The sequence below is a fragment of the Podarcis vaucheri genome (genome assembly GCF_965113315.1).
Source record: "Podarcis vaucheri genome assembly, chromosome: 4".
In the NCBI taxonomy this organism is placed as follows: Eukaryota; Metazoa; Chordata; class Lepidosauria; order Squamata; family Lacertidae; genus Podarcis; species Podarcis vaucheri.
The window spans coordinates 6,687,101-6,714,238 of NC_138762.1; the positions used below are offsets into that span (position 1 = coordinate 6,687,101).

Consider the following 27,138-nt stretch of genomic DNA (forward strand, 5'->3'; position numbering starts at 1 on the left):
TTCTCCCAGCCCTTCTTGGAGATGCAGGATTTGAACCCAAAACCTTCTGCATGCAGAGCAGATGCAAATATTGGAATTACACATTCGGAATTCTAAACCCACCCGGAAGCTGCTGGTTTGGGGCAGGTAATATGATTACTGTTTAGCAATATATCAGGGGGTGGGGGAGCTTTTTCATCCCCCCAACGGCCAGAGGTGGGTGGAGCAAGGGATCTGACTCCTTATCTTTGCACAGGAGGCTACATTCCAGCCACATGATGTACTGCGTTTGTTTGCAAAAATATGTTCATTAGGCAAAACTGCATACAGAAACCTGAATATTAAATGAAAAAACACACGTTTGGGTTACTCTTTCTTTTAATCGCACACTGATCCAGAAATGTGCTGAACTATGGAAAAATGAGAAACGGGGAGAATCAAGGTGTCAGGAAATGCAGTGTTTGGATGCTTGAGTCAGAGGTTTTGCCCATCTAACCCAGTCTTGCATGCTCTGGCTGGCAGCAGCCCCAAAGCCTTGGGCAAGCGCTCTTTCCTTGCCCTACTGCCCAAGATCCATTTTTTATTTAGAGACGACTTGACATGGGGCCTTCTGCACTCAAAGCATGTGTTCTGCGTAGACACGGGCCTAGGATCTTGTGGTCTCTCATGGTCGGCCAGCCCAGGACTGCCTTTCTTCATCAAGAAGCTCTCCCAGGCCTGCAGCAGAGGCACCATGCGCTTTGAACAGAGATGCCAGGACCTTCTACCAGCTTCTAGTTGCAGCTCTGTTGACCAGCTTAGTTCTGTTCCATGCCACTTTTGCATGTGCTCAATCTTTATTCTGTCCCATTTCCTGTGGATTTTACACACACACACAAAAAGAGCTACATGCTTTCTCAGCACCCCTCTTTAAAAAAAGCACCCCACATACATTTTTCTCATTTTTTAAAAAAATTGAAAACTGCATTTCAAAATTTGGAAAAATGTGTAGTCTGTTACAGTACTCTCTTTGTCTGCAGTTACCTTCCCTAAGGACAAAGTGCTCCATCATCTGTCGCTCCGTCTCCCATCACCCAATATAAAGGCCATCTGATTGCTCTCCAACTCCCACAGGCTTCTCTCCCCTGTCTTGTGGCAGGGAGTTCCAAGGGCATCGGTTTCTTCAAGGAGTGTTTTCCCCAAGCATCGGAGCCTGGGATTGGCCCAAGTGGCCCGAGAAGTGAATCAATGGTTCTCAGCCAGCTGGGAAGCTGGACATCAGAACTGCCTCGGGGGATTGGACCTGGGTTCACCTGGCACGCCATTCCAGCTGCCACCAGGCACATAAGGGGGGAAAGGGCTGCTTAATCACAGAATTGCAGGCTAGGAAGGGACCACTAAAGGTCATGGAGCCCAACCTCTGCATCTGACTTGCTGGAACTATAGTGGAATGGAAGACTCACAAGGGAGGTGTGGCTATTCTCAGAGGCTTACACCTGCTTTTGGCTTGCTGGCTCCGATCTTGAACTGCATCCTGTTTCCAAAAGTGGCTGTTCGGATGCAAAGCAGGAGGCTGGTCACCTTCTTCACTTCCTTGTCCTCAGCACCTACAATTCAGAGGTAGTCTGCCTCTGGAGAAGGATGCCCGTTTGCTTGTTTTATTGCTAACCATATTTATTTCCTGCCCGGCAACAAAGTTCTCCTGGCAGCTTGCAGTAAACTTTGAAGTACAGTGGGACCTTGGTTCTCAAACACCTTGGAACTCAAACAACTTGGAACCCAAACACTGCAAACCCAGAAGTAAGTGTTCCGGTTTGCGAACATTTTTCAGAAGCCGAATGTGCTCCCATTTTGAGTGTTACGCTTCTGATTTGAGTGTTACGATGAGGTCTGTCTGTTTTTGGTATTTATTTTGCGTTTTTGTTTCTGCAGCTTTTTTGTTTTGTTTCTGTGACTGTTCAGCTACTGAATGACTGATAGATTGTGTGACTGCAGTACGTTGTCGATTGCTTTCATTTTATGGATCAATGGTCTCTAGATAGTAAAATCCACTTTAAATTGCTGTTTTAGGGGTTGTTTTTAAAAGTCTGGAACGGATTAATCCATTCTGCATTATTTTCTATGGGGAAGCACGCCTTGGTTTTGGAACGCTTTGGTTTTGGAATGGACTTCCAGAACGGGTTAAGTTTGAGAACCAAGGTACCACTGTATAGCTATTATTTCCAGCAATGATTAGGTTCCAATGATTGCTCTCAAATTTGTCCACTTCTCTTGCAAAGCCGTCTCAGCTACCAAAAGTCTGCAGGCAAAAGCTGGGAACTGCCTTGCCTTTTGCAGACCCTCCGTGATGGCCGAAGCCTCTTCTCTCGGACCTAAAGGCGTTGTATGCCAGGCCAACCCTTTCCTTTCCTGTTCTAGCTGCTTGGAGACAGTTCAAGTCTGTGCTTACTTGAACATGGGGAGCGAGCCCAGAGACTTGTGACGTCCCTGGACATTCTCTTGAGCCCAGAGACCAGCAGCAACAGACACAGGTAGCCTCAGAGGGAGACAGGAGCCTGAAATTGTTCTCCTCTCTATGTGGCCACAGGGCGAAAGCTCAGCTCCAGAGGACCACCTTCCTGCCTCGGTCCACACTCCCAATGTAGGCTCCAGAGGGGCTCCAGGCCACAGCGTTCACAGGTGAGCTGGAGGCACAAGGAAGGAAAAGAGAGACGCACCATAATGACATATCACACTCCTTGGACCATATTAAGTGGATGCTACATTATTAAGGGACGCGGGTGGCGCTGTGGGTTAAACCACAGAGCCTAGGACTTGCCGATCAGAAGGTCGGTGGTTCGAATCCCTGCGACAGGGTGAGCTCCCGTTGCTCGGTCCCTGCTCCTGCCAACCTAGCAGTTCGAAAGAACATCAAAAGTGCAAGTAGATACCGTATGTTTCGGACTATTGGACGCACCGGTCCATAGAACGCACCTAGATTTGGGGGGGGGAATAAAGGCAAAAAAAAAATTATCCCCCCCCGCCAGGCGCGGGGCTGGGGCGGCGAAGCCCGAGCTTCCCCCTCCCCCAGAACGGGACCCAGAGCCATGCCGAAGCTGCGCGCAGCTTTGGCATCGCTCTGGGAGCTTGCGGGGCTGGGGGAGGAGGAAGCCTTCCGCCAGCCTCCAAACCATGTCGGGAGACAGCGGGAAGGGCGCGCTGCGCCCCTGCCGCTGTCTCCCGAGTTTGCGGGGCTGGCGACGGGGAGGAGCAGGCTTCTCCCCCCGCCAGCCTTCTAGACAAGTCGGGGGACAGCGGCAAAGGCGCGCTGCGCCCCTGCCGCTGTCTCCCGAGTTTGCGGGGCTGGCGACGGGGAGGAGCAGGCTTCTCCCCCCGCCAGCCTTCTAGACAAGTCGGGGGACAGCGGGAAGGGCGCGCTGCGCCTCTCCCGCTGTCCCCCGAGCTTGTGGGGCTGGCGGTGGGGCTCTCCTGAAGCCTGGAGGTTGTGGGGCTGGTGGGGGGGAGAAGCAGGCTTGCTTCTCCCCCCCCCAGCCTCCAGATCAGGTCGGGGAATAGCGGGATGGCGGCGCTTCGCCATCCCCCTATCCCCCGAGCTTGTGGGGCTATTCCCCCGAGCTTGTGGAGAGGTTGTGGGGCTGGTGGGGGGGAGAAGCAGGCTTGCTTCTCCCACCCCCAGCCTCCAGATCGGGTCGGGGAATAGCGGGGTGGCGGCGCTGCGCCTCCCCGCTGTCCCCAGCTTTTGGGTGCAGGCTGCTGCCCGCAAGCCTTGCGAGCCCGCGGGACATCCCGCCGGGCTTGCAAGACTTGGGATAGCTTCCTGAAGCCTGGAGAGCGAGAGGGGTCGGTGCGCACGGACCCCTCTCGCTCTCCAGGCTTCAGCGAAAGCCTGCATTCGCACCATAGGACGCACACACATTTCCCCTTCATTTTTGGAGGGGGGAAAGTGCGTCCTATAGTGCGAAAAATACGGTAAATAGGTACCACTCTGGCGGGAAGGTAAACGGCGTTTCCATGCGCTGCGCTGCTTTGCCAGAAGCGGCTTAGTCATGCAACCCCAGAGTCGTCCACGACTGGACCTAATGGTCAGGGGTCCCTTTACCTTTACAATTATTATTATTATTATTATTATTATTATTATTATTATTATTATTTATATATATACCGCCCTATATCACAAATGTCCACAAATTCTAGGCAAAAAAAAAAGTAAAGGACCCCTGGATGGTTATGTCCAGTCAAAGGCAACTATGGGGTTGTGGAGCTCATCTTGCTTTCAGGACGAGGGAGCCAGCGTTTGTCCACAGACAGCTTTCCGGGTCATGTGGCCAGCAGGACTAAACCGCTTCTGGTGCTACGGAACACTGTGATGGAAACTAGAGCACACGGAAACACCATTTACCTTCCTGCCGCAGCGGTATCTCTTTATCTCAGTGTTTTTCAACCTTTTTTGGGCAAAGGCACACTTGTTTCATGAAAAAAATCACGAGGCACACCACCACTGTGTGCGGAGAGGGAGATGTCAGAGCCTCGCTGCTCTCTATGGGGAATCGGATGAGAGCGGACCGCCTGCCCGCTCTCATCCGATCCCATCCGATCTGATCCCCACCCAGGATGGATGGAAAATAGGGTGGACACAGTCCAGCGCCCGCCTAGTGGGCGAAAATTTGACTTTTTAAAATATATATATATATCTTTCAGATTTTTCAATTTTTCCCACGGCACACCAGGCAACATCTCGCGGCACACTAGTGTGCCACGGAACAGTGGTTGAAAAACACTGCTTTATCTACTTGTGCTGGTGTGCTTTCAAACTGCTAAGTTGGCAGGGGCTGGGACAGAGCAACGGGAGCTCACCCCATAGCGGGGATTTGAACCGCCCGACCTGATCAGCAAGCCCAAGAGGCTCAGTGGTTTAGACCACAGCGCCTGGGGGTCTCAGGGCGGTTCACAGAATAAAATCAAGATCTAAAACCACAAAATACATAGTAAAAATAAAAACAACAACCCAATAGCCCCCCGCCAAAAAACCCCACCATATTTTAACAGGGCATAGGATGTCGATAAGATCAACCAAAAGCCTGGTTAAAACGGAACATTTTTGCCTGGCGCCTGAACGTGTATAATGAAGGCACCAGGCGAACTTTCCTGCGGAGAGCATTCCACAGACGGGGAGCCACTGCCTTAACACTTTGGGACCAGGTTACCTATGAGATCGCCTCCCGCCGCATGTGGCGACTCAACCACTTCAACCGGCAGAACAGGCACTGCTACAGGCGCTGCAAAACACCCGTCCCGCCATGTGGCTGTGGAACTCCCTGCCTCTTGATGTCAGGCAGGCATCTTCGCTGTACTTATTACAGTGCCCACTAATAACATTCTTGTTTAGACAGATCTACCTGGATATTTAGAAAGTCAATGTGTGCTTTAATTTTTTGAGCCGATGGTTATTTTCATTTGTGAAAGTTTTGCATTATCTCGCTGTTCGTTTTTCTTATTGATAACTTTATTGCTTTTGTTTTGAGGTTGTTTTTATAGTCAAGCGGTCACGCTTCCCTCTAGGATGGCTAAGTGGGGCCAGGTTGCAGCTGTGCGCAGTGCCAGGACAGGAAAGAGATTTCCTAGGGGACAGTGGCCTTCGAGGCGCACCGAGTGGGCCTCGCGCATTGAAGGCAGGCTGGTTGAAATTGCACAAGTCAAATCATGCCAGTCGCATCATCCAAGCAAAGCAGAGACCTATTAAGCACTGGGTAACCCCAAAGGATAGCTCAGTTGGTTAGAGCATGGTACTGATAATACCAAGGTTGCAGTTTTGATCCCTGTATCGGACAACTCCATATTCCTGCATTGCAGGGGATACAACTAGATGAATCTCGGATGATCCCGTCCAACTTTGTGATTCTGTGACCTTTTAAGCTCTTTGCCTTGCTTGGATAATTTGACTTGCACAAATTCCACCAGCCTGCCTTCAAGAGCACAGTTGGAATCGCGCACGTTAAATGCACGTAAGCGTCCTTTCGGCAGATGGCATGGTTCTGTACTCTTGTTAAAGCTAAGTGTGTTGGGGAAATGACAGCCTGAGATAAAAGGGAGAGGCTCTTTTTTCAAAAAATCCGGATTTTGGCGTGCTGCAACCCCTAGAAGGTTCTCACCTGTGCACTCCAGGCAGGCTGGTCTCTAGCTTCCCCGTCTCCATGTTCCACAGGTAGAGAGCGCCGTCTGTGGAGCCAACCAGGGCATAGCTTTTATCGGGGCTGCAGAAAGAGGGAAGGAACGCCTGTCAATCAGTGGGATGAAGAGGGATACCTGGTTCCAGGGCCAGATTTAGTTTTGATGAGGTCCTAAGCTACCGAAGGTAATGGAGCCCTTTATGTGTCCAGCTGTCCTTTGACAACAACAAATTGTCACTGTTTTTTGTGTTGAATATATGCTAGATGGTAATTTATGGACCTGACAGGTATCTAAAGCCATTTGCACATGTTGCCATGTAGCCAGTCCATGCAGAATGTAAAAGTAAAGGTAAAGGGACCCCTGACCATTAGGTCCAGTCATGGCCGACTCTGGGGTTGTGGCGCTCATCTCGCTTTACTGGCCGAGGGAGCCGGCGTACAGCTTCCGGGTCATGTGGCCAGCATGACTAACTCGCTTCTGGCGAACCAGAGCGGCGCACGGAAACGCTGTTTACCTTCCCACCGGAGCGGTACCTATTTATCTACTTGCACTTTGACGTGCTTTCGAACTGCTAGGTTGGCAGGAGCAGGGACCGAGCAACAGGAGCTCACGCCGTCGCGGGGATTCGAACCACCGAGCTTCTGATTGGCAAGCCCTAGGCTCTGTGGTTTAACCCACAGCGCCACCCGTGTCCCTTTATATATAGAAAGGAACAAACCAGTGATATTTTAGGGAGCAGGATAGCAGGCGGGGCCCATGACTTATATCATAGGAGCCTACACAACATAAAGCACTGTTGCTGTATGTAGGTTTTATTCTATTTGTGTTTTATCTTGTATTTTGGAAATGAACATCTAGGTGTATTTTTCCTTTAAATTTTTTGGTGGCCCCCAAGAGAGCTATAGCTTGTTTGGCTTATACGTAAATCCGGCACTGGTTGTAGTGAAAATCATCTGAAAGTTACCAAGCTGGCTGGGGAAAGCTGGATGATCTCCTTACCTGTTTACTCCAAAGTGCCAGAGACTCACCTGAATACTGCTTTGGTCCCATCGGAACCGCACTTGAATCCCTCAGCCCTATGGAAACAAAAAGGTGATCGTGAAGCCTTGACAACTCCGTGCAAACAGAAAGTGAGATATCTCATCCAGGTTCACACATTTCAGTGACTTACATCCTGGTCAGATTTCCCTGTGATACCCGATAACCAAAGGATCTTAAAAATCCATCCCTGTTAGGAACAGAAATTAGAAACCTGCCTGCGGGTTTGGTTTGGAAACAGGCTGAGCTCTTTCCTCAAACCAAGGAGAAACCAGAAATTCTTTTCCGACTCCAACTGCAATCTGGGCTAAAGAATATTTTGGGTGCTTCTGGCCTCTTCTTTGAAGGCAGAAGTCCCTGATGCTGATAGCTGAGTCCTGGATGCAAAATATCTTGCCAGCAACTTTAATTCTCAACCTGATAGGTCCATGTTCAGTTTTGAGTTGGGGTGAAATGAATGACGCGTTGTTTTGGCAGAGGAACGTGCTGAACTCACAGCTACAGATGCAGAGATGGGGAGGGGGTTGCAAGGAAGGGGAGGGGGTGCGAAGATCAACTCTCCTCCAAGCCTGATGGTTCTCTGAAAATGGTCTCCCTTCTTCCATGAGCACAATCAGGATCATGCAGGGCTGGAACTTCCTGGTACCCTCATGTTGTGTAGTTCTGCCATTAAATTTGAAGAGGACTCTCGTTTTTTGAGCCAGTTCCTGTGGTCATACTCAAATCCGATGATGCTATTATCTGAGTTTCACATCCTGCCAAGCAGCTGGTCTGAAGGAGTCACAAAAGGGCCTTCTTGGTAGTGGCATCTGCCCTGTGGAACGCCCTCCCATCAGATGTCAAAGAAAGAAACAACTATCTGACGTTTAAAAGACATCTGAAGGCAGCCCTGTTTAGGGAAGTTTTTAATGACCGATGTTGTAATGTATTTTTAATCTTTTGTTGGAAGCCACCTAGAGTGGCTGGGCAGCATCTTATCATCTTATCTCATCTCATCTCATCTCATCTCATCTCATCTCATCTCATCATCTCATCTCATCTTATCTGTGGCACTTATCTGCATGCAAGATTCCCCCCTGTTCAAGCAAGCCATGTTGTGAATGCACACCTGAAACCTACATGATCCTGAAAGTCTTACGGAAGGCCTGATCCTGCACAGATTCAGCTCTGGCATCCCAACACTGGTAAATGTCTGGATGCAGCCCTTGTCACATTCCACCTCAAAACAGGCCTATGTAGATGGGTCACAATGTTCCCATTTTACAGATGGGAACTGAGGCTGGAATCAAGGTGATGGGCAGCTGGCATAGTTGAGCCTAATGGGCTCTGTACTGGAAGAGGCAAAGATCCCCAATGCTGAAGCAATGATTCTTCAACATCAAATTCGTTGGACTGGTCCTGTTGTGCGGATGCCTGATGATCGTCTTCCAAAGCAACTACTCTATTCCGAACTTGAAAATGGAAAGCATAATGCTGGTGGTCAACAAAAGAGGTTTAAAGACTGTCTCAAGGCAAATATAAAAAAATGTAGTATAAACACCAACAATTGGGAAACACTGGCCTGCGAGCACTCCAGTTGGAGAACAGCCTTTACCAAAGGTGTCATGGGCTTTGAAGACACTCGAACTCAGGATGCAAGGGAGAAACGTGCTAAGAGGAAGGCACGCTTGGCAAATTCACACCGGGATCAACTCCCGCCTGGAAACCAAGGTCTCCACTGTGGAAGGATGTGTGGATCCAGAATTGGCCTCCAGCGTCACTTATGGACTCATTGTTAAAACCGTGTTTATGGAAGACAGTCTTCCTCGGCTACGAGGGATCGCCAAAGAGAGAGAGCCCTCCCATGTCCAAGCCTGACCTCCTGTTGATTTGGCTGGGTGCTGCCCAGGTGCCCGCCACGCCCCCCTGCCCCCGGTCCCTGGCTCCTCACCTGAAGACCTGCCGGATGTTGTGCATTCGAAGGTCGATGACTTTGAGGGCGTTGTCCCTGGAGCAGCTCAGGAGGTGCATCTGATCGGAACTGATGCTCAAGGAGGTCACCTTGCCTTCCACAGGGATCACCTGTGTGCAGCGGGGATCTCTGGGGGAAGAAGATGGCAGGGCGCATTGTGGAGTTACCAATGTTGAATGGTTTCTTTAAATGTAAAGGTTCATCATTGTTCCACTCCATGTGTATGTCTTTAAGGGGCCAGAGCAAGGGCCAGAGCAAGATAACAAGACCCAGCTTTACAGCTGTGAAACGTAGCAGGTGCTGCTGAGTTGTATTTGATTAAGGCGTGTCAGCATTTGGGTAGAGTATATAAGGAGCAGCACCTAGCTCTCCCATTACCCTGGGGGATGGGTTGGTGGTTGGGTCTGGTTTGTTGATGTATTTAGTGTAAATGGAGTTTTTGTTTTTCTTATTAAAACCTTTAAGTACTTTTTGAGTCCTTTCTTTTTAATGCATGATCTCCCCAGCAAGCTCTCTGCAGCGTTACTATACTGCAAAAAGCCAACATCTTTGGTTATGGGCCCAGCTGCTGAGTGGATGACTGCATATTTTTGGACTCTGAGAAAGGTTTGAAAACTCCTTCTCCTGTTAGCGTTGTTTTTGTGGGTCTGGAAGAGTTCCAGAATGGTTGACCGGGTTCCTGAAGCTGAGAAGGCTCTGGTCTTCCCACAGCTAACAGATGAGAACTATAGTTTATGGTCTTTTCGGGTGGAGGCGCTTTTGACCTCTAGAGAAGTATGGACCTATGTAACTGATGACCCTCCTGACCCTGTAACTAATGCTTGGTCGAAAGGAGATGCAAAAGCCAGGGCGATAATTAATTTGGCAGTCAGCGACCAGCAAGTAGTCTATATAAGAAATAAGAAAACTGCCAAAGAAATGTGGGACAGTCTTGCAGCAGTGCATGTTAGAAAAGAGTCAGCGTCTGCATTGACATTTTTCAAGCAGTTGTACCAGACGAAGTTGCAGCCTGGTGGTGATTTGGCAGCACACTTGAGACGTCTGGAGGCAATACGCGGCGATTTAATTCGAAGGGACATGGAGGTACCTGATATTCAGTATGTTTTTATCATCCTGTGTTCCCTTAATGAGGACTTTGATGGTATAGCTAGCCAGATATCTGCCGTTCCACCAGCACAATTAACTGTGGAAGGGGTAACGGCAAGATTAATAGGCGAGTTGGATAGAAGGGAGGCTTGTGCCATAAGCACTCCTGTTTCCAGAAAGAATGAGGAACACCATATGCAAACCTGTGGTGATACAACTGCATTTAAAGCTGCAAAGTGTTGTTGGTTCTGCAATAAGCAAGGACATTTTGCAAGGGACTGCAGATCCAAAAGAAAGCAAAGTACTCCCAAGCCTGTTTCTGTTCGTCAGTCACGGTCGTCAGCCCAGCAGCCAGCATCGTATAGTAGAGACAGAAACGAGCCGCGAGCTTTTCACGCTCGGACTACAGATCGTAAAAGAGTTAAAGATGCCAAGTGGAAGTCTTTTGTTATTGACTCAGGAGCATCGCAGCACGTTTGCAATGATCGAAGCTTGTTTATTTCTTTCGAAGAGGAAATTGGTAATGTACATTTAGCCAATTCACAAGTCCTGCAGTCGCTTGGCAGGGGTACTGTTAAACTTGACTCTTTAAACATTACAATAGCGAACTGCATTTACTGCCCGTCAGTGGACAATTTATTATCAGTAAGGTGCTTTGCTCGTCAAGGCATAACTGTGTGTTTCTTAAAGTCAATGTGTGAGTTTTTCGAGGGGAACAAACGTCTATTGTATGCCCGGGAATCTGATGGTTTATATAGACTGTATTTTCGCACCTACTCACAATCATCTATAAATTGCAGAGCAGCACAGTCAAGCCAGGGGTTGAGGAATGTAAGGCCACATTCTGGGTGTGTCCACATGGCGCACAGAATTCTGGGACACCTGAATTTTGCTGATGTAATTAAGACACAGAGTTTTGTCAATGGCCTCAACTTAAAACCATGCAAATTCTTCATGCAATGTCTATCCTGTTGCAAGAATAAGATTAAGGTTGCACGCAAGGGTAGGTGCTCAGATAGGAAAGTAACTGAGCCATTTGAGCGTGTACATTGTGATTTAGTTGGGCCACTCCCACCATCATTAGGAGGTTCAAAGTACTGGCTTACCCTGATAGACCAGTATAGTAGATATTGTTGGACTTATGCAATAGCTGAGAAGTCCCAAGCATTTGAGAAGTACAAGGTTTTTTGCAACTGGGTAAAAACACACTTTAACAAACCTATTAAGAACCTGTTTTCTGACCGGGGCGGGGAATTTGTCTCTGAGGATTTTGAGAATTTCCTGGAAGCGCAGGGGACTACTCATGAGTTATCTTGCCCCCGAAGTCCCTGGCAAAATGGGCTTGTTGAAGTTGTGCAGCGTGACCTGCAGGCAGGGGTTAAAACTTATCTGCACGATGCTAATCTGCCCAAAGTCTTTTGGGCTGAAGCGCTCCATGCCTTTTGTTATGTTAGAAATCGCAGTTACCATTCTGGTTTAGATGTCACCCCCTATGAGAAGCTGTTTAAAAAACGCCCTAATCTGAAATACCTACGCATTTGGGGTTCAGATGTAATTATGCATTATCCTGCTAAGCAGAAATTGGGTGAGCGTAGTGTTCAGGGGAAATTAATGGGCTACCAGCAGGGGGCGTACAGAATTTACATACCAGCAACTGGCAAATTTCATATTACCAGAAGCATGATACAAACTGTAAATTGGAATGGAGTTGCTGTTTTCCAAGATACTAATGGTATAAATGATACTGAGGAAGAAGAGGAAGAAGCAGCAGCAGGAGGAAATGGTGCTTCTGAATTAATGGAAAAAGACAAAAAGCCTGTTGAATCTGATAATTTGTTTGAGGATTTAAAGTCACAGGCACCTGAGGGGAGGTTAGATTCTCTTGAGTTTTCTGACCGTGAGCTTAGCCTACAGGCACCTCTTCAGTCTGACAATGATGATTTACAACCTGAAACTAGTAGTTCACTTAGTCCCATTAAGTCTGAGGAGTCTGACTCTCCTTCCGGACTGAGACGTTCAGATAGAAAGAGGCAGAAACCACAACGATTTGCAGATGAACATTTTAATACTGTGTATGCCAATAAGGTGGTTTTTGAACCAAAAAGCTACAGTGACGTTCAGAATTTACCTAAGCACCAAGCTGTAAATTGGTATAAAGCTATGAACTCTGAGATAGCTTCTTTAAAAGAGCATAACACTTGGTCTCTTGTACCACAAACCCCAGATATGAGACTTATTGATTCAAAATGGGTTTATAGAGTTAAAATGAATGACAAAAATGAAGTTGTAAAGTACAAGGCAAGACTAGTTGCTAAGGGTTTTCAACAAATTCCAGGCGAAGATTATGATTTGTGCTATTCACCAAGTGTAAAATATGAAACAGTTAAGCTTTTGTTAAAAGATGCATCACAACGTGGACATTCTGTTTATCACCTAGACATAAAAACTGCATATTTGTTTGCAGATTTAAAAGAACAAATATTTATGCGTGTCCCTGAAGGCATAGACGCTGCTGAAGGTTTGGTATGCAAATTAAATAAATCCCTTTATGGTCTGCACCAAAGTGGAAGGAATTGGCACCAAACTTTAGCAAAAGAATTGCTAGATATTGGTTTTTCACAAGGAAAGGCAGACAATTGTGTGTTTATAAAGGAAAGGGCAAACTCTGTAACAAAAATATGTGTGTATGTAGATGACGTGTTAATTTCTACAAAAACTAAACAGGAATATGAACAGGTAGTTTCACAGTTACAGAAGAAATTTGATGTGGTGGAATTAGGCATAGCTAAAAATTACTTATCCATGCAAATTGAGAAAGGCAAAAATGGATCTTTTCTGGTTCATCAAACTGCAAAAATTGATGATCTTGTTGAAATGCTATGTTTAGAAAATGCAAATGGGAAGGAAACGCCTATGGTGTGTGGTTTCACCTTTACAGGTGAAGATAAGCCATTTCCTAACAAAACTTTGTATCGTTCTGCTATAGGCAAGCTAAATTTCATTCAAAGAATCTCAAGACCAGATATAACTTATGCTTTTCACTTTCTGGCAAAATTTGTGGAAAAGCCCACTACACAATGTTTCTCTGCTCTTAAGAGAGTGGTGATGTACCTTAAACATACCAAACATTATAGGTTGCAGTTTACATCAAGTATTGACAAAGGTTTTGAAATTTTCTGTGATGCATCTCATGCAGTGGAGCAAAATAATTGCAGGGGTGTGTCTGGTATGGTGTTTTGTTACAACGGTTGTCCATTTGAATGGAAGTCCCAGACACAAACCATTATTTGTCTCTCCACAACAGAGAGTGAATTATGTGCATGCGTTCAGGCCACTCGTGATGTAGAATGGTATCTGCAAGTATTTGCAGACCTACAAATGCAAGTAACACTACCAGTAAGAGTTTATCTTGATTCCCAGAATGGACTTGCTATCCTGTGTTCAGAGACCAATACACAGCGCACTAGAGTCTTAAGATTACGTTTAGAATTTGTAAAAAAAACTAATTGCTGATGAAATGGTTGTATTTAAATATGTTCCAGGTGATAATCAAATTGCGGACATTTTTACTAAAGCACTTCCAAAGGTTACACATGAAAAACATGTACAAAGTATGCTTTATGTTTTTGTTTCACAATGATGAACCGCAGGGGAAATGTTGAATGGTTTCTTTAAATGTAAAGGTTCATCATTGTTCCACTCCATGTGTATGTCTTTAAGGGGCCGGAGCAAGGGCCAGAGCAAGATAACGAGACCCAGCTTTACAGCTGTGAAACGTAGCAGGTGCTGCTGAGTTGTATTTGATTAAGGCGTGTCAGCATTTGGGTAGAGTATATAAGGAGCAGCACCTAGCTCTCCCATTACCCTGGGGGATGGGTTGGTGGTTGGGTCTGGTTTGTTGATGTATTTAGTGTAAATGGAGTTTTTGTTTTTCTTATTAAAACCTTTAAGTACTTTTTGAGTCCTTTCTTTTTAATGCATGATCTCCCCAGCAAGCTCTCTGCAGCGTTACTATACTGCAAAAAGCCAACAACCACGTCGTCATTGAACATCCTGCTGAAATATGAGAGCCCCATCTGGAGTGGCATTCTGCCGGTTTCCAGGGGTGTCCCTACTGGTTCAAGTACTCTGGACCAAAGTCTCCTGTTTAAATTGCTGTGTTGTTTTTCATAAGGTTGGTTTATTGCATATTTTAAATCACAGATGCTTATATTTTAATGTTTTCATGGAATTTCTTCTATCTGCGCGTATTTTAATTGCAGGTTTTTACTTTAACATTTGCGGAACTGGTTTTTTTTATAAACCGCTTAGACACCTGTTTTGGCATTAAGTGGTATCTAAAAGAATGAATTAATTAAGGAATGATGCATAATAATGATTTTAAAAACAACAACAACAACACCAGGAAGTTTATTTAACACTGAGGATTACATAGTACAAACATATTAATAGCCAGACAGCTGCAAGCAATTAGTGGACTTATTTTGCATGTCATTAACATAATTTGCATATGGGTAGGCAGCCGTGTTGGTCTGCTGTAGTCGAAACAAAATAATTTTTTTTTATTCCAGTAGCACCTTAGAGACCAACTAAGTTTGTCTGGCCCAAAAATGGAAGCAAGAAGAATTACCAATGATTGAAGAATGGAGAATGAAGTTAATGGACTATGCAGAACTAGATAAACTAACAGGAAGGATTCGAAACTGGTGGGACCATAAATTCACGGAAGACTCGAGTAAATTTACGGACTACTTATTATTGGAAGTATTGCAAAATTGGAGAAGGGGAAGGATGATTTGTTAAGAGATGTAAAGGCAATATAAAGTTAAGAAATGCATAAGAAGTGGTTAAAACGGTGGATCATCAGAAGTGCTGATGGAAGTCTAAAAAGATTGTATAAATCATAAGTTTTGTGGTACATTTTATAATTTATATGTTAAAATCAATAAAAATTAAAAAAAGAGACCAACTAAGTTTGTTATTGTTATGAGCTTTCGTATGCATGCACACTTCTTCAGATAATTTGCATAGTAATTCTGGACATCCCAAAGCTGGTAGACATGAGGAATGTGCTTTCCTCCCTCCCTCTTTCTCCCCATGACATTCCAGCGCCCTGGGTTTTGCGCTGAAACATGTTGGAGGGTTTTTGTGGAACCATTAACGGAACAAAAACTACTGCAGAGATATCCACATCTTCAGAAGTAGAGAGTCCATAGCTTGGCTTTTGGAAAACAGGGGATCTGTAGTACTCAGCTAATTGGGAGTCACTGAATTAGAGTCTCCGGGAACGATATCCCTTTGCGGCAATGGAAGAGGCAGGGCTGGTAGCTGGGCAGATGAAATGCAGGCCCCCAGCATCTCCCAGAGGCAGTGAGAGATTTTACTTTCTTGGGCTCCATGATCACTGCAGATGGTGACAGCCACAAAATTAAAAGACGCCTGCTTCTTCGGAGAAAAGCAATGACAAACCTAGACAGCATCTTAAAAAGTAGAGACATCACCTTGCCAACAAAGGTCCATATAGTCAAAGCTCTGGTTTTCCCAGTAGTGATGTATGGAAGTGAGAGCTGGACCATAAAGAAGGCTGATCGCCGAAAAATTGATGCTTTTGAATTCTGGTGCTGGAGGAGACTCTTGAGAGTCTCATGGACTGCAAGAAGATCCAACTGATCCATTCTGAAGGAGATCAGCCCTGAGTGCTCACTGGAAGGACAGATCGTGAAGCTGAGGCTCCAAGACTTTGGCCACCTCATGAGAAAAGAAGACTCCCTGGAAAAGACCCTGATGTTGGGAAAGATGGAGGGCACAAGGAGAAGGGGACGACAGAGGACAAGATGGTGGGACAGTGTTCTCAAAGCTACCAGCATGAGTTTGACCAAATTGTGGGAGGCAGTGGAAGACAGAAGTGCCTGGTGTGCTCTGATCCATGGGGTCACGAAGAGTCGGAGACGACAAAACGACTAAACAACAACAAAAACAAACTTAACCTAATATACTGTTTATAAAAATAAATTCCAATTTTAATGGCATTTGGAATTCACTTTTTGAATGTTTTGATTGTTTTTACTAACAGTTGCGTTGTTTTACTCTTTTTGTAAACCTGACAAATTCGGGTAGTAAACCACTTTGAGGTTTGTTTGTTTTTACGATCAAGCTGTACATCAATTTTGTAAAGAAATCATGTTCTGGTGCGTCTCCCATTCATTTCTATGGAGGTTTTGCTGGAAAAGTTCCTGTTTCCTTGGTTAAAAGGTTTTTTAAACAACTAAACAACAAAAGCATCTCCCTGGCTCTGAGGCTGCCACACACAGACCTTTTCTTTTCAGTTAAGGATCTCTCTCCTCTGTGAGAATGGCACTCTGAGCTCATAGGGATGCAGGCAAAACAGCAGGACATCCACTAGCACCCCAACCTTCCTGATTCACAGAACAAGAACTCCATAACAAAGGAGAGGCGGTTGGGGGGGTCACACGCACTACAAGCCCGTCAAAGGACAGCAGCTATAAATAGGGAAGGTGAGGCACGGAAATAGCAGCAGCAGTAACAGCAACCTGTTGCTTGTCTGTTAAGAGGCTGGTGGGGAAGGGAAGAGATTTTGCGGCCCTCAGAGACTTGCAGAGTTGGAAGGGTCCCCAGCGGTCATCTAGTCCAACCCCTTGCAATTCAGGAATTCCAAGTTAGGGGTATTGCTTAGGGAGGTTTTTTGAGGGGTCAGGTTTTAATTTCGGAGGTGATAAGCAGTGATTTACGAGAGGAAAATGGAGGAAGGAGGATCTTCAGCTCTAAGGCTCATTTCAAGGCAAGTTTTTTGCTCTGTAATCAACCCTCAGTGCTTGTTTTTATCCCTCTCTTCCGTTTTACAGTTGCTTCAGGTTGAGCATTTACGGGTTGTGCTCCACGGCAACCCGGAAGTAATGGAATGCGTTACTTCTGGGTTTCGCCGCTCGCGCAGATGGTCAAAATGACGTCACACACATGCGCAGAAGTGGCAAATTGCAACCTGCGGATGCGCAGACGCGGGTTGCATTCGCTTGAGGATGCGAACGGGGCTCCGGAACGGATCCCGCTCACATCCAGAGGTACCACTGTACTTTTAAACTTTTTTTAGTGCTTCCTCTAGTGCTGCGTCTTGTTGTTTTAATATTGTTTTATCTTGTTATTTTATTGCTCTAACTCCCCCATATTGTGAGGCTGCAAAAAGCTGGGCTGGGCTGGGTTGAGCCAGGCACTGCCAAACGAAAGGTCGTGTCAAACTTTATAAGATACAAGCTATAAATTAAGGAAGAGAAACACCCTAATCGTCAGAGCTGCCAGCGAGCCCAAGTGGCAGCTACAGTGAACCCCCAAAGTGTTTTTTTTCTGCTGGATGGCACTGACTCTGGCCCTGTAAATTCAAGGCCAACATATTTGGAGATAATTGACTTCACCAAACCGTCGATAACCAACTATATTTACTATGGTACGTACTAGAAAGATCTGTAAAGATCTGGGAAACATGCCAGTCCCGTTAATCAGTTCCCCAGAAGGAGACAGAGTAAAATTACTCATTATTATCTTGAAAAGGAAGAGAAAGAGGGACCTGAACGGGTTAATCTTAGATGAGGTTATTCCTCCGCTTCCCACTGTGCTGGATTGGTCAATTCAGCTTAAAGAGCTCCACATGATCCTGAGAATATAAACAACTCAATAAGCCTGGCCCAAGAACCAGAGGTGTTAATTTTGCTGTTACCGATAGTAATTTTTTTATATCTTATTATGACTTAGGTGGGGATTGTTTAGCTTTTGATTTTATTTATTGCTTATGACTACTTTGCTTATAGTTTTGTAATTATGCCCATGTTTCCATGTTGTAAGCTGCCTTTAGCATAGTTTTAAATATGGAAAGGCGGCAGACAAATAAACGATGATGGTAAAAAACAATAACAGCACCAAACCACTCTTTGACCCAGCCGAGAACAAAGACAGCAGCAGTAATAAATGAGAGGCAGTGCAGGGATAGAGGGTGGCACTGTGGTCTAAACCACTGAGCCTCTTGGACTTGCTAATCGGAAGGTCGGCAGTTCAAATCCCCGCAACGGGGTGAGCTCCCATTGCTCTGTCCCAGCTCCTGCCAACCTAGCAGCTCGAAAGCACACCAGTGCAAGTAGATAAATAGGTACCGCTCCGGTGGGAAGGTAAACGGCATTTCTGTGCACTCTGGTTTCCGTCACACTGTTCTGCTGTGCCAGAAGCGGTTTAGTCCTGCTGGCCACATGACTCGGAAAGCTGTCTGTTGACAAACGCTGGCTCCTTCGGCCCCAAAACAAGATGAGCTCCACAACCCCATAGTCGCCTTTGACTGGACTTAACTGTACAGAGATCCTTTACCTTTACCTTTTAGAGCCTTGGCACGTTGAAGACTAACAAATGTATTATAGAATAAGTTCCCAGTACGTACATTGGCTCCCAGTACGTTTCCGAGCACAATTCAAAGTGTTGGTGCTGACCTTTAAAGCCTCAGTCCAGTATACCTGAAGGAGCTTTTCCACCCTAATCATTCAGCCCAGACACTGAGGTCCAGTGCCAAGGGCCTTCTGGCGGTTCCCTCCCTGTGAGAAGTGAGGTTACAGGGAACCAGGCAGAGGGCCTTCTCGGTGGTGGCGCCTTCCCTGTGGAACGCCCTCCCACCAGGTGTCAAAGAGAACAACTACCAGACATTTAGAAGACATCTGAAGGCAGCCCTGTTTAGGGAAGTTTTAAATATTTAATGCTGTACTGTTTTTAACACTCGACTGGGAGCCGCCCAGAGTGGCTGGGGAAACTCGGCCAGATGGGCGGGGTATAAATACATTATTATTATTATTATTATTATTATTATTATTATTATTATTATTATTTGTGGATGAGAGCATCAGATGCATCATAAACAGGGAAACCTGAAAATAAATAGAGCTCTGAAGCTGGACGAGAATGAAGACCCATCTAGACCTGCATCTATTTCTTCCCGGGCCGACCAGATGCAATGAGAAATATGGGAATGGAGAGGGAGTCCTCAGTCCCCTCATTCCGACAAGAAGGAAGGAAGAGCATGAAGATGGAGCCTAGATCTTCATCGGGAAGACACAGGGCAAGATGCAGAAACCAGCAGTACCAAATAACAGCGGTTCTGCATTTCAAAGAAATCAGTCTTTCAGTATGACACTCTGGAACTCCCTGCCTATTGACATCACCGTTCTCTTTTTGGCCCTTGCTTAAAACACTTTTGGTTGGACAAAGCCTAGCCAGACATGTAGAATGCTTGCTTTTAGTTTACTGCTGATTTTATCATTTCAGTTGCTTTTACCAAGCATTCATTGTTTTATTCTCTTTGTAAACCATTTTGATGCATTTTTTTTTTAAAAAAAAATAACCATCAGCTGGTGTGCAGCTTTTACCAAGTGAAATAACGTAATGAAAAAAATATTGGTGCCACAACTGAAAAGGCCCCGCCAAACGACAAGGCGCAAGCCTGGTTGCATCGTCATCTGGCTGCTGGGTGGGCTCACCTGCTGTCCCAGAAACGGATGGTCTTGTCGTGATGTCCACTGATGATGAAGGTGTCGCAACACACAATATCGTTGCAATAGGAGAAGACGTCGATGGTTCTGTAGCCTGCCAGAAAAGGCATACAGTCGTGTCAGGGAAAGGAGATGAGCCTCTGGATAGGACTACACAGCCGGCATGCAGCCAGATAAGATTAAGGTACTGTTGGTGGGTGGTTCCTCAGACCAGATGGCCGAGAGGTTACGTGCTCTAGATGGGGTTACGCTGCCCCCAACGAGCAGGTTCGTAGCTTGGGGGTCCTCCTGGATCCTTTGCTGTTGCTTAAGGCTCAAGTCGCCTCAATGGCCGAGAGTGACTTCCATCAGCTTCGGCTGGTGGCCCAGATATGCCCCTATCAGGACAGGGATAGTCTAACTACTGTTTTCTATGCTCTGATAAACTTAAGGTTAGATTACTGCGTTATACCTAGGGCTGCCTCTGAAGACGGTTCGGAAACTTCAGCTGGTGCAGAATTCAACGGCCAGGCTGCTCACCGGAACAAGACGGTTTGAGCATATTGCACCCATCCTGGTCCGACTGCACTGGCTAACAATTAGTTTCCAGGCCCAATTCAAAGTGCTGCTTTGGACCTATAAAGCCTTAAATGGCTCAGGACCGCAATACCTCAAGGACCACCTCTTCCCATATGAACCTACCCAGACCCTGAGATCATCTTCTGAGGCCCTCTTTCGTGTGCCTCCTCCTCCTCAAGAGGTTCAGAGGGTGGCAACACGAGAACATGGCCTTCTCTGCAGTGGCTCCATCTGCGGAATGTTCTTCCAAGGGAAGTGCTCCTGGCACCTTCACTATAAGCCTTTAGGCACCAGGCAAAAACATTCCTTTTCCTTTGCCTGACTTGATCTACATCCTATACAGTCATACCTCGGGGTTACAGACGCTTCAGGTTGCACTTTTTTGGGTTACGGACTGCCGAAACCTAGAAGTGAGCTCCCGTTGCTCGGTCCCTGCTCCTGCCAACCCAGCAGTTCGAAAGCACATCAAAGTGCAAGTAGATAAATAGGTACCGCTCCGGCGGGAAGGTAAACGGCGTTTCCGTGCGCTGCTCTGGTTCGCCAGAAGCGGCTTAGTCATGCTGGCCACATGACCCGGAAGCTGTACTCCGGCTCCCTCGGCCAATAAAGCGAGATGAGCGCCGCAACCCCCGAGCCACAACTGGACCTAACGGTCAGGGGTCCCTTTACCTTATCTTTAGTGCGCTGCTGGATCAAGGCCCCCCATCCCCCCACCCCCACAGGAAGAGATGGCCATCACTTACACGCCCCTTTGGTCAAATCCCACTCCTTCACTGTCCTGTCCCGGCTGCCCGTCACAGCTTGGTGCCGGGTGGTTCTGAACCTGGCAGCCGTCACTTTGTCCGTGTGCCCCGTCAGAACCTCCTAGGCAAGAGAAGAATTGGGGGCGTTAAGAGATTAGTTGCTTTTCAGTGCTCCTCCTATCGGACACCAAGAATGGAAGCTCTGAGAAGAAGAGTTTGGATTTGATATCCCACTTTATCACTACCCGAAGGAGTCTCAAAGCGGCTAACATTCTCCTTTCCCTTCCTCCCCCACAACAAACACTCTGTGAGGTGAGTGGGGCTGAGAGACTTCGGAGAAGTGTGACTGGCCCAAGGTCACCCAGCAGCTGCATGTGGAGGAGCGGGGAAGCGAACCCGGTTCACCAGATTACGAGACTATCGCTCTGAACCACTACACCACACTGGCTCTTTAAGAGGAGCCTGCTAGATTAGGCCAACAGTCCACCTAGTGGACCCATTACGGAAGGACCACCTCTCCCCATATGAACCTACCCAGACCCTGAGATCATCTTGTGAGGCCCCCATTCCTGTGCCTCCTCCTTGATTGGTCCAGAGAGTGGCAACTCAAGAATACTTTTGAATACTTTCTTTATCCTGAGCAAACTGTTTTGTATGACTGGCTTTTCGGACTGATGAAGCGTGTAGCGAAACCTGTAATATATCCGGAGAACAGGTCTCCTTTTGCCCACTTGCGTTATTCTCACCAGGGTGGCGGCTTTGATTTTATTTGATCCATGCATACGGCTTTGTGTTTCCAACTCAAGACCCGTTGAAGAACATCTCATCCAGTTCAATCTTTGGAGAACTTTTTCATATTCTCCAGTGCACTACCCTCGCCGTTGTGGCGGCACCAGGTTGCCGTTCTGTGACTGGACTTAACGCTATTTGTTGAACGGTTCATTTATCCAGTCTGTATAACGTTTACTGCACATGTAACTTGCTAAGATAGAGTTGTACATTTATCCACTCCATGTTTACAGTATCTCCAGGCTTTGTCTTGCACATGGCACCTTAGTATGTTTGTTGTTTGAATGGTTACATGTCTATCTCTATTCTAGTTATTATTCTAGTAAATTTAGTTTTATACTTATAAGCCAGTTTGTGGTGTTGTTGATTTGCTGTATTATTATTACTGTCACCACATTTGATACCTTGTGTATATACAACACAAGAACGGGGCCTTCTCTGCAGTGGCTCCCCATAAAAAGTTCCTTTTCAACCAGGCATTTGATTGACCTGATTGACATCCTATGCCCTTTTAAAATGTGGTTCTTTTTTTAAAAAAGGGGGGTTGTTATTAGGTTGCTGTTTTTATTTTGATTGTAAATATATTGTGGTTTTATATTTTGATTTTGTTCTGTGAACCGCCCTGAGACCTCTGGATATGGAGCGGTATAAAAATTCAATAAATAAATAAATAACACAAGCAGAATTTATGCACAAGAGCAACTCTCCTTTCCTGTGGTTTCCACCAACTGGGATTCAGAATCCCTGCTGCCTCCAGATCTGAAAGGGCAGAGCATATCCCTCCTGGCTAGTGGCCATCGACAGCCCTCTCCTCCTTCATGAATTTGTCTAATCCTCTTTTCAAGCCATCCATGTTGGTGGCCATCACTGCCTCCTGTGGCAGGGAGTTCCATAGTTTAACCATGCACTGGGTTAAGTACTGTCCTGTCTTTTATCTCCAACATTCAGCTTCACTGGGTGCCCATGAGTTCTAGCGTTATGAGGAAGGAAAACTTTTCTCTATCTTTAGGAGGAAAACTTTTCTCTATCTTTTTTCTCCAGGCCGGGCACAATTTTGTAAACTTTGAAAAACCGATCTCGGCAGCTGAATTGGGGCAAATGGCAATTCAGCTTTCCCATGGATTGCCATTTGCTCCAATTCCACAATAAAGAGTGGGTTCAGATTCCTTCCTCGTCCCTCAAACCCGGCTTAATAGTTTCCCATCGCACAAATGCACCCCTCCGCCGTAAATGAAAGGAACCCAGCTGATCTCACCTTGAAACGGCAGTCGTCAACCTTCCATAGCTGAGCAGCATTGTTGTATGTAGCCGCCAAGATGTGAAATCCCTGCCGGGGACAGAAAAAGAGAGAGTTTGGAGAGGAATCAGACCAGCCAACTCTGCTCTGCCCTGGCTGTGGGACTTGGCTTGCCACTGGGAATGTTTCAAGAGCTATAAGACGGGCAAGTGGGGCTGAACCGAAACAACTCACAAAAAAATGTTTCCCCTAGTAGTCCAGGATTAAAAGCCGGGACGGACAGAATTGCACCAGCCTCATTAATATATATATATTTTTAGCAAGTCTGCTTCAGTCACTACTTTTTCTTTGAAGAGATACTGAACTCAGTAAAATAGAAAAATAAGCTGCTGACTAAACACTGCCCACTCTGCAGAAGCGTGTGGGGTCTCTGTATATATTCAGCTGCCCCCCACTATCATGGTAGCTGCCAGTGAGCGGCAACCATTTTGAATTCCCCAAAATTCAGAAAGCACCTTGGAACAGGGACTTTGGGGGAAAACAAAATGGCAATGGCCACTGTTTTTGATTTTGATTTTGCAAGCCAGGGCTGAACTGATATTACCCTTGCTGGTACCTTTCCCGGGAAAACCAGAGGCTCACTATGTCAGGTTCCTATTGGAAGACCGGACAAACGCTAGAACATTAGCAGTCGTGAAGTTTTTATCAGTGGTTGCAAGAACCAATGATCCCTATCTTTAAGTCTGAACAGAATGCTTGTTTAACCTGGAGGTAGGCTGTCTGAATTGTGCATTGCTTTGTAACAATTTGTTTGGTCTCTGGACCATAATAAAGATAGATAGATAGATAGATGATAGATAGATAGATGATAGATAGATAGATAGATAGATAGATGATAGATAGATAGATATAGATAGAGATAGATAGATAGAGATAGATAGAGATAGATAGATAGATAGATAGATAGATAGATAGATACAATTCATCCAACCCCCCGCAGTGCAGGAATCTTTTGCCAAACATGGGGCTCCAAAACACGACCCTGAGGTTAAGAGCCTCACAATTTACCATAGGGACAAATAATTAGACAGGCAGTGTTCAGTCTAGACCAGGTCACACTTGCCTTTAAAATAGCAAGGTTGCAGCTGAGAGGTAATGTTTGAACTAGCCCTGACTCTCTGTCCTGTGCTTATGATAATCTTTTTTATTCTCTTGCGAACAAAGCTGCTTTCAACGTGCATTTTATATTGAGCAATGTTCTCTCCTGAAATGTTTAAGATAATTTTTGTTTTTGTTGTTAACTTTGCCGTGTTCAACATGCAATCTGCAGTTGACCTCTTTTGGAAATCTTTAAGATAATATTTTTGTTTCCAGACAGTTGTGTTGCTTTGAATGTGTACGTACTTGACTTTTGTCACTAATGTTTTATTCCGAACTGTTTTACCTGATGCAGGTTGCAAACTGCTTTGAGATTCCAGGCCCCCCCCCCCAAATATATATAAAGCAGAAGTGTTATGAAATGAAGAGGAAAAAGAAGAGGAAGAACATAAGAAGTGCCACAGCAGCAAGAATACTTATTGCAAAGTATTGGAAGACACACCCTGGAAGAATGGCAGATGAAGGTGATGGATTACATGGAATTGGCAGAAATGGATTACATGAAACTGGCAGAATTCGAGACCAGGGAGAAGAGGTGGTGAAAGAAGACTAGAAGAAATTTAAAGACTATTTACAGAAATATTGTAAAATTAATGAATGCTAGAAGGATGTTGGGTAGAAACTAAGTGGTTTCCAGCTGTAATGCTTTAAGAGATAGGAAAAAAAGGTTTGCAAAAAGGTAAAAGCTTAATGGTAAGGATTTGCTGAACTAACAAACTGAAGTGGAATTCAAAAAAGGGAGGTATGTGGAGGTCCGGGGAAATAAGTGTAAGGAAGATATGTTATGGAAAATCAATGTGTTTCTTAACTGTTTTTATTTTGTATGTTTCTTTTTATTTTTCATTTTTCTGTTATACTTTAAAAACTTTAATAAATATCTTTTTTTAAAAAAAAAAGAAAGAACATAAGACGTGCCTGTTGCATCAGGCCTATGCCCCACCTAGTCCAGCATCCTGACACTCCTCCAATGTACAGGTGCTAAAATCCTAGAACTGTAGAGTCACAAGGGACCCCCAGGGGTCATCCAGCCCAACCCTCTGCAGTGCAGGAATAACAGCTAAGGCTTTAATGCATGAAACTCACAAATCAGTCTTCCCCAACCTGGTGCCCTCCCAATGGATTGGACCACTGCACTCGCTGGGGCTGATGGGACCTGTAGCCTGAAGCATCTTGAGGGAACCAGGCTGGTGAGTAGTAACAATAATAATAATTTATTCTTTATATGATTCTAGTGAAGTTAGTATCCTTTGCTCCACTGTGATGGGAAAGACTTTCCTTGGCCTGCTGCCAGTCCGAGTTGACAATATTGGGCTAGATCAGCAATGTCCAACCGGTCGACCACAATTGACAGGGTTCTCCAGGTCGATCGCGGGAGTAAAAAAAGAGATTGCCCTGTTGCTCCTGAGCGATCGTGATGTGCCCCGCCCTTCTCGCTATGTCCCATCGTCGCTGTTGGCAGTGCTGTGAAAGGTTTTATTCCCTTCGTCTTTCGGCAGAGCGGGGGAAGAAGGGATGGCTTCGAACTGTTGGGTGAGCGATTAAAGGCAACCCTCCCCCAAAATACCTCAGCAACTCTGGGCTCCCCCCTAAAAGAAGCTCACCAACTGTGGGCTCCCCACCCCCTAAAAAAGCTGAACAACTATGGGCAATGGCAATGGGTAGATCACTGCCAGTTTTATTATGCTGGGAGTAGATCGCTGTCTCTATAGAGTTGGATGTGCCTGGGCTAGATAAACTACTTGGCCTGGCAGTTCCACATCCCAAATTTATTGGTGCTTTCTCATAACCTCCAGCTATCAGGGCCTGTGGGGAAAACCCCAAACCTCTTAGCTGTACTACCAAAATGATTAAGGTTTTAAATGACAATTTTATGTTATATTTTCTCCTTCATGGATCACTGCCTTGCCATGGCGAAGGGGCTTGAGTAACTCGGAGAAGCTATGAGCTATGCCGTGCAGGGCCACCCAAGATGGACAGGTCATAGTGGAGAGTTTTGACCAAACGTGATCCACCTGGAGCAGGAACCGGCAAGCCACTCCAGTATCCCTGCCAAGAAAACTCCATGGACAAAGACAACAGGCATATAAAAGTTATGACGCTGGAAGATGAGCCCCTCAGGTTGGAAGGCGTCCAACATGCTACTGGGGAAGAGTGGAGGACAAATACAAGTAGATTCAGAGCTGATGAAGCGGCTGGGCCAAAGCCGAAAGGACGCTCAATTGCTGCCGCTATACAGTGGTACCTCAGGTTAAGTACTTAATTCGTTCTGGAGGTCTGTTCTTAACCTGAAACTGTTCTTAACCTGAAGCACCACTTTAGCTAATGGGGCCTCCTGCTGCTGCCGCGACGCCAGAGCACAATTTCTGTTCTCATCCTGAAGCAAAGTTCTTAACCCGAGGTAATATTTCTGGGTTAGCGGAGTCTGTAACCTGAAGTGTCTGTAACCCGAGGTACCACTGTATCTGAATTGTCTCTGTTATAACCAATTGCAATTCAATGTATTCCTGTTGTGTTTTATGATTTTCCTGATATTGTGAGCCGGAACTGGTCTGTGACTGTAATAATAAAATTCATTCACTGCTTGGCCTGGTTCAGTATAATAAGGCAAGGTGTGAAGGCCCTTTGCAGATGGAGCGCAACTTCCAGGCAAGGCCAAACCACAGTGCCTCCTCCAAGCAACCAACGGCGTTTGCCCTGCTGCGATTCACACTTACCGATGGGTCAAACTCGACGCTGGTGATGCCTCCATTAGCCCCCTCCAGTGTCTTCATCTTTTCCATTCGGCCTGCAGGCAGGCAAACAGAACAAGCAAGGTGACCCAGAGTAGCAAAAATTAGAACCCACGCTTCCCTGAATATGGAAAAAAGCACCAGGAATCTCTGCAAGAAGCAGACAGTGCACTTTCCAAAGAGAGAG

General features: G+C 45.9%; 1 protein-coding gene across 1 annotated transcript in view; it reads right to left on the minus strand.

Annotated features, from left to right (window-relative positions):
- Window positions 1-339: 339 nt before the first annotated feature.
- ATG16L2 (autophagy related 16 like 2) overlaps window positions 340-27,138 on the minus strand; it is a 57,319-nt gene continuing 30,520 nt past the window's right edge. The window contains exons 11-18 of the mRNA XM_082219343.1: window positions 26,937-27,007; window positions 23,083-23,154; window positions 21,039-21,159; window positions 19,726-19,831; window positions 9,095-9,244; window positions 7,155-7,202; window positions 6,108-6,209; window positions 340-2,642 (exon numbers count right to left, since the gene is read on the minus strand). Of these exons, the coding sequence (XP_082075469.1) occupies window positions 2,555-2,642; window positions 6,108-6,209; window positions 7,155-7,202; window positions 9,095-9,244; window positions 19,726-19,831; window positions 21,039-21,159; window positions 23,083-23,154; window positions 26,937-27,007 (758 nt within the window). The 3' untranslated portion in view covers window positions 340-2,554. The remainder of the gene's footprint in view (window positions 2,643-6,107; window positions 6,210-7,154; window positions 7,203-9,094; window positions 9,245-19,725; window positions 19,832-21,038; window positions 21,160-23,082; window positions 23,155-26,936; window positions 27,008-27,138) is intronic.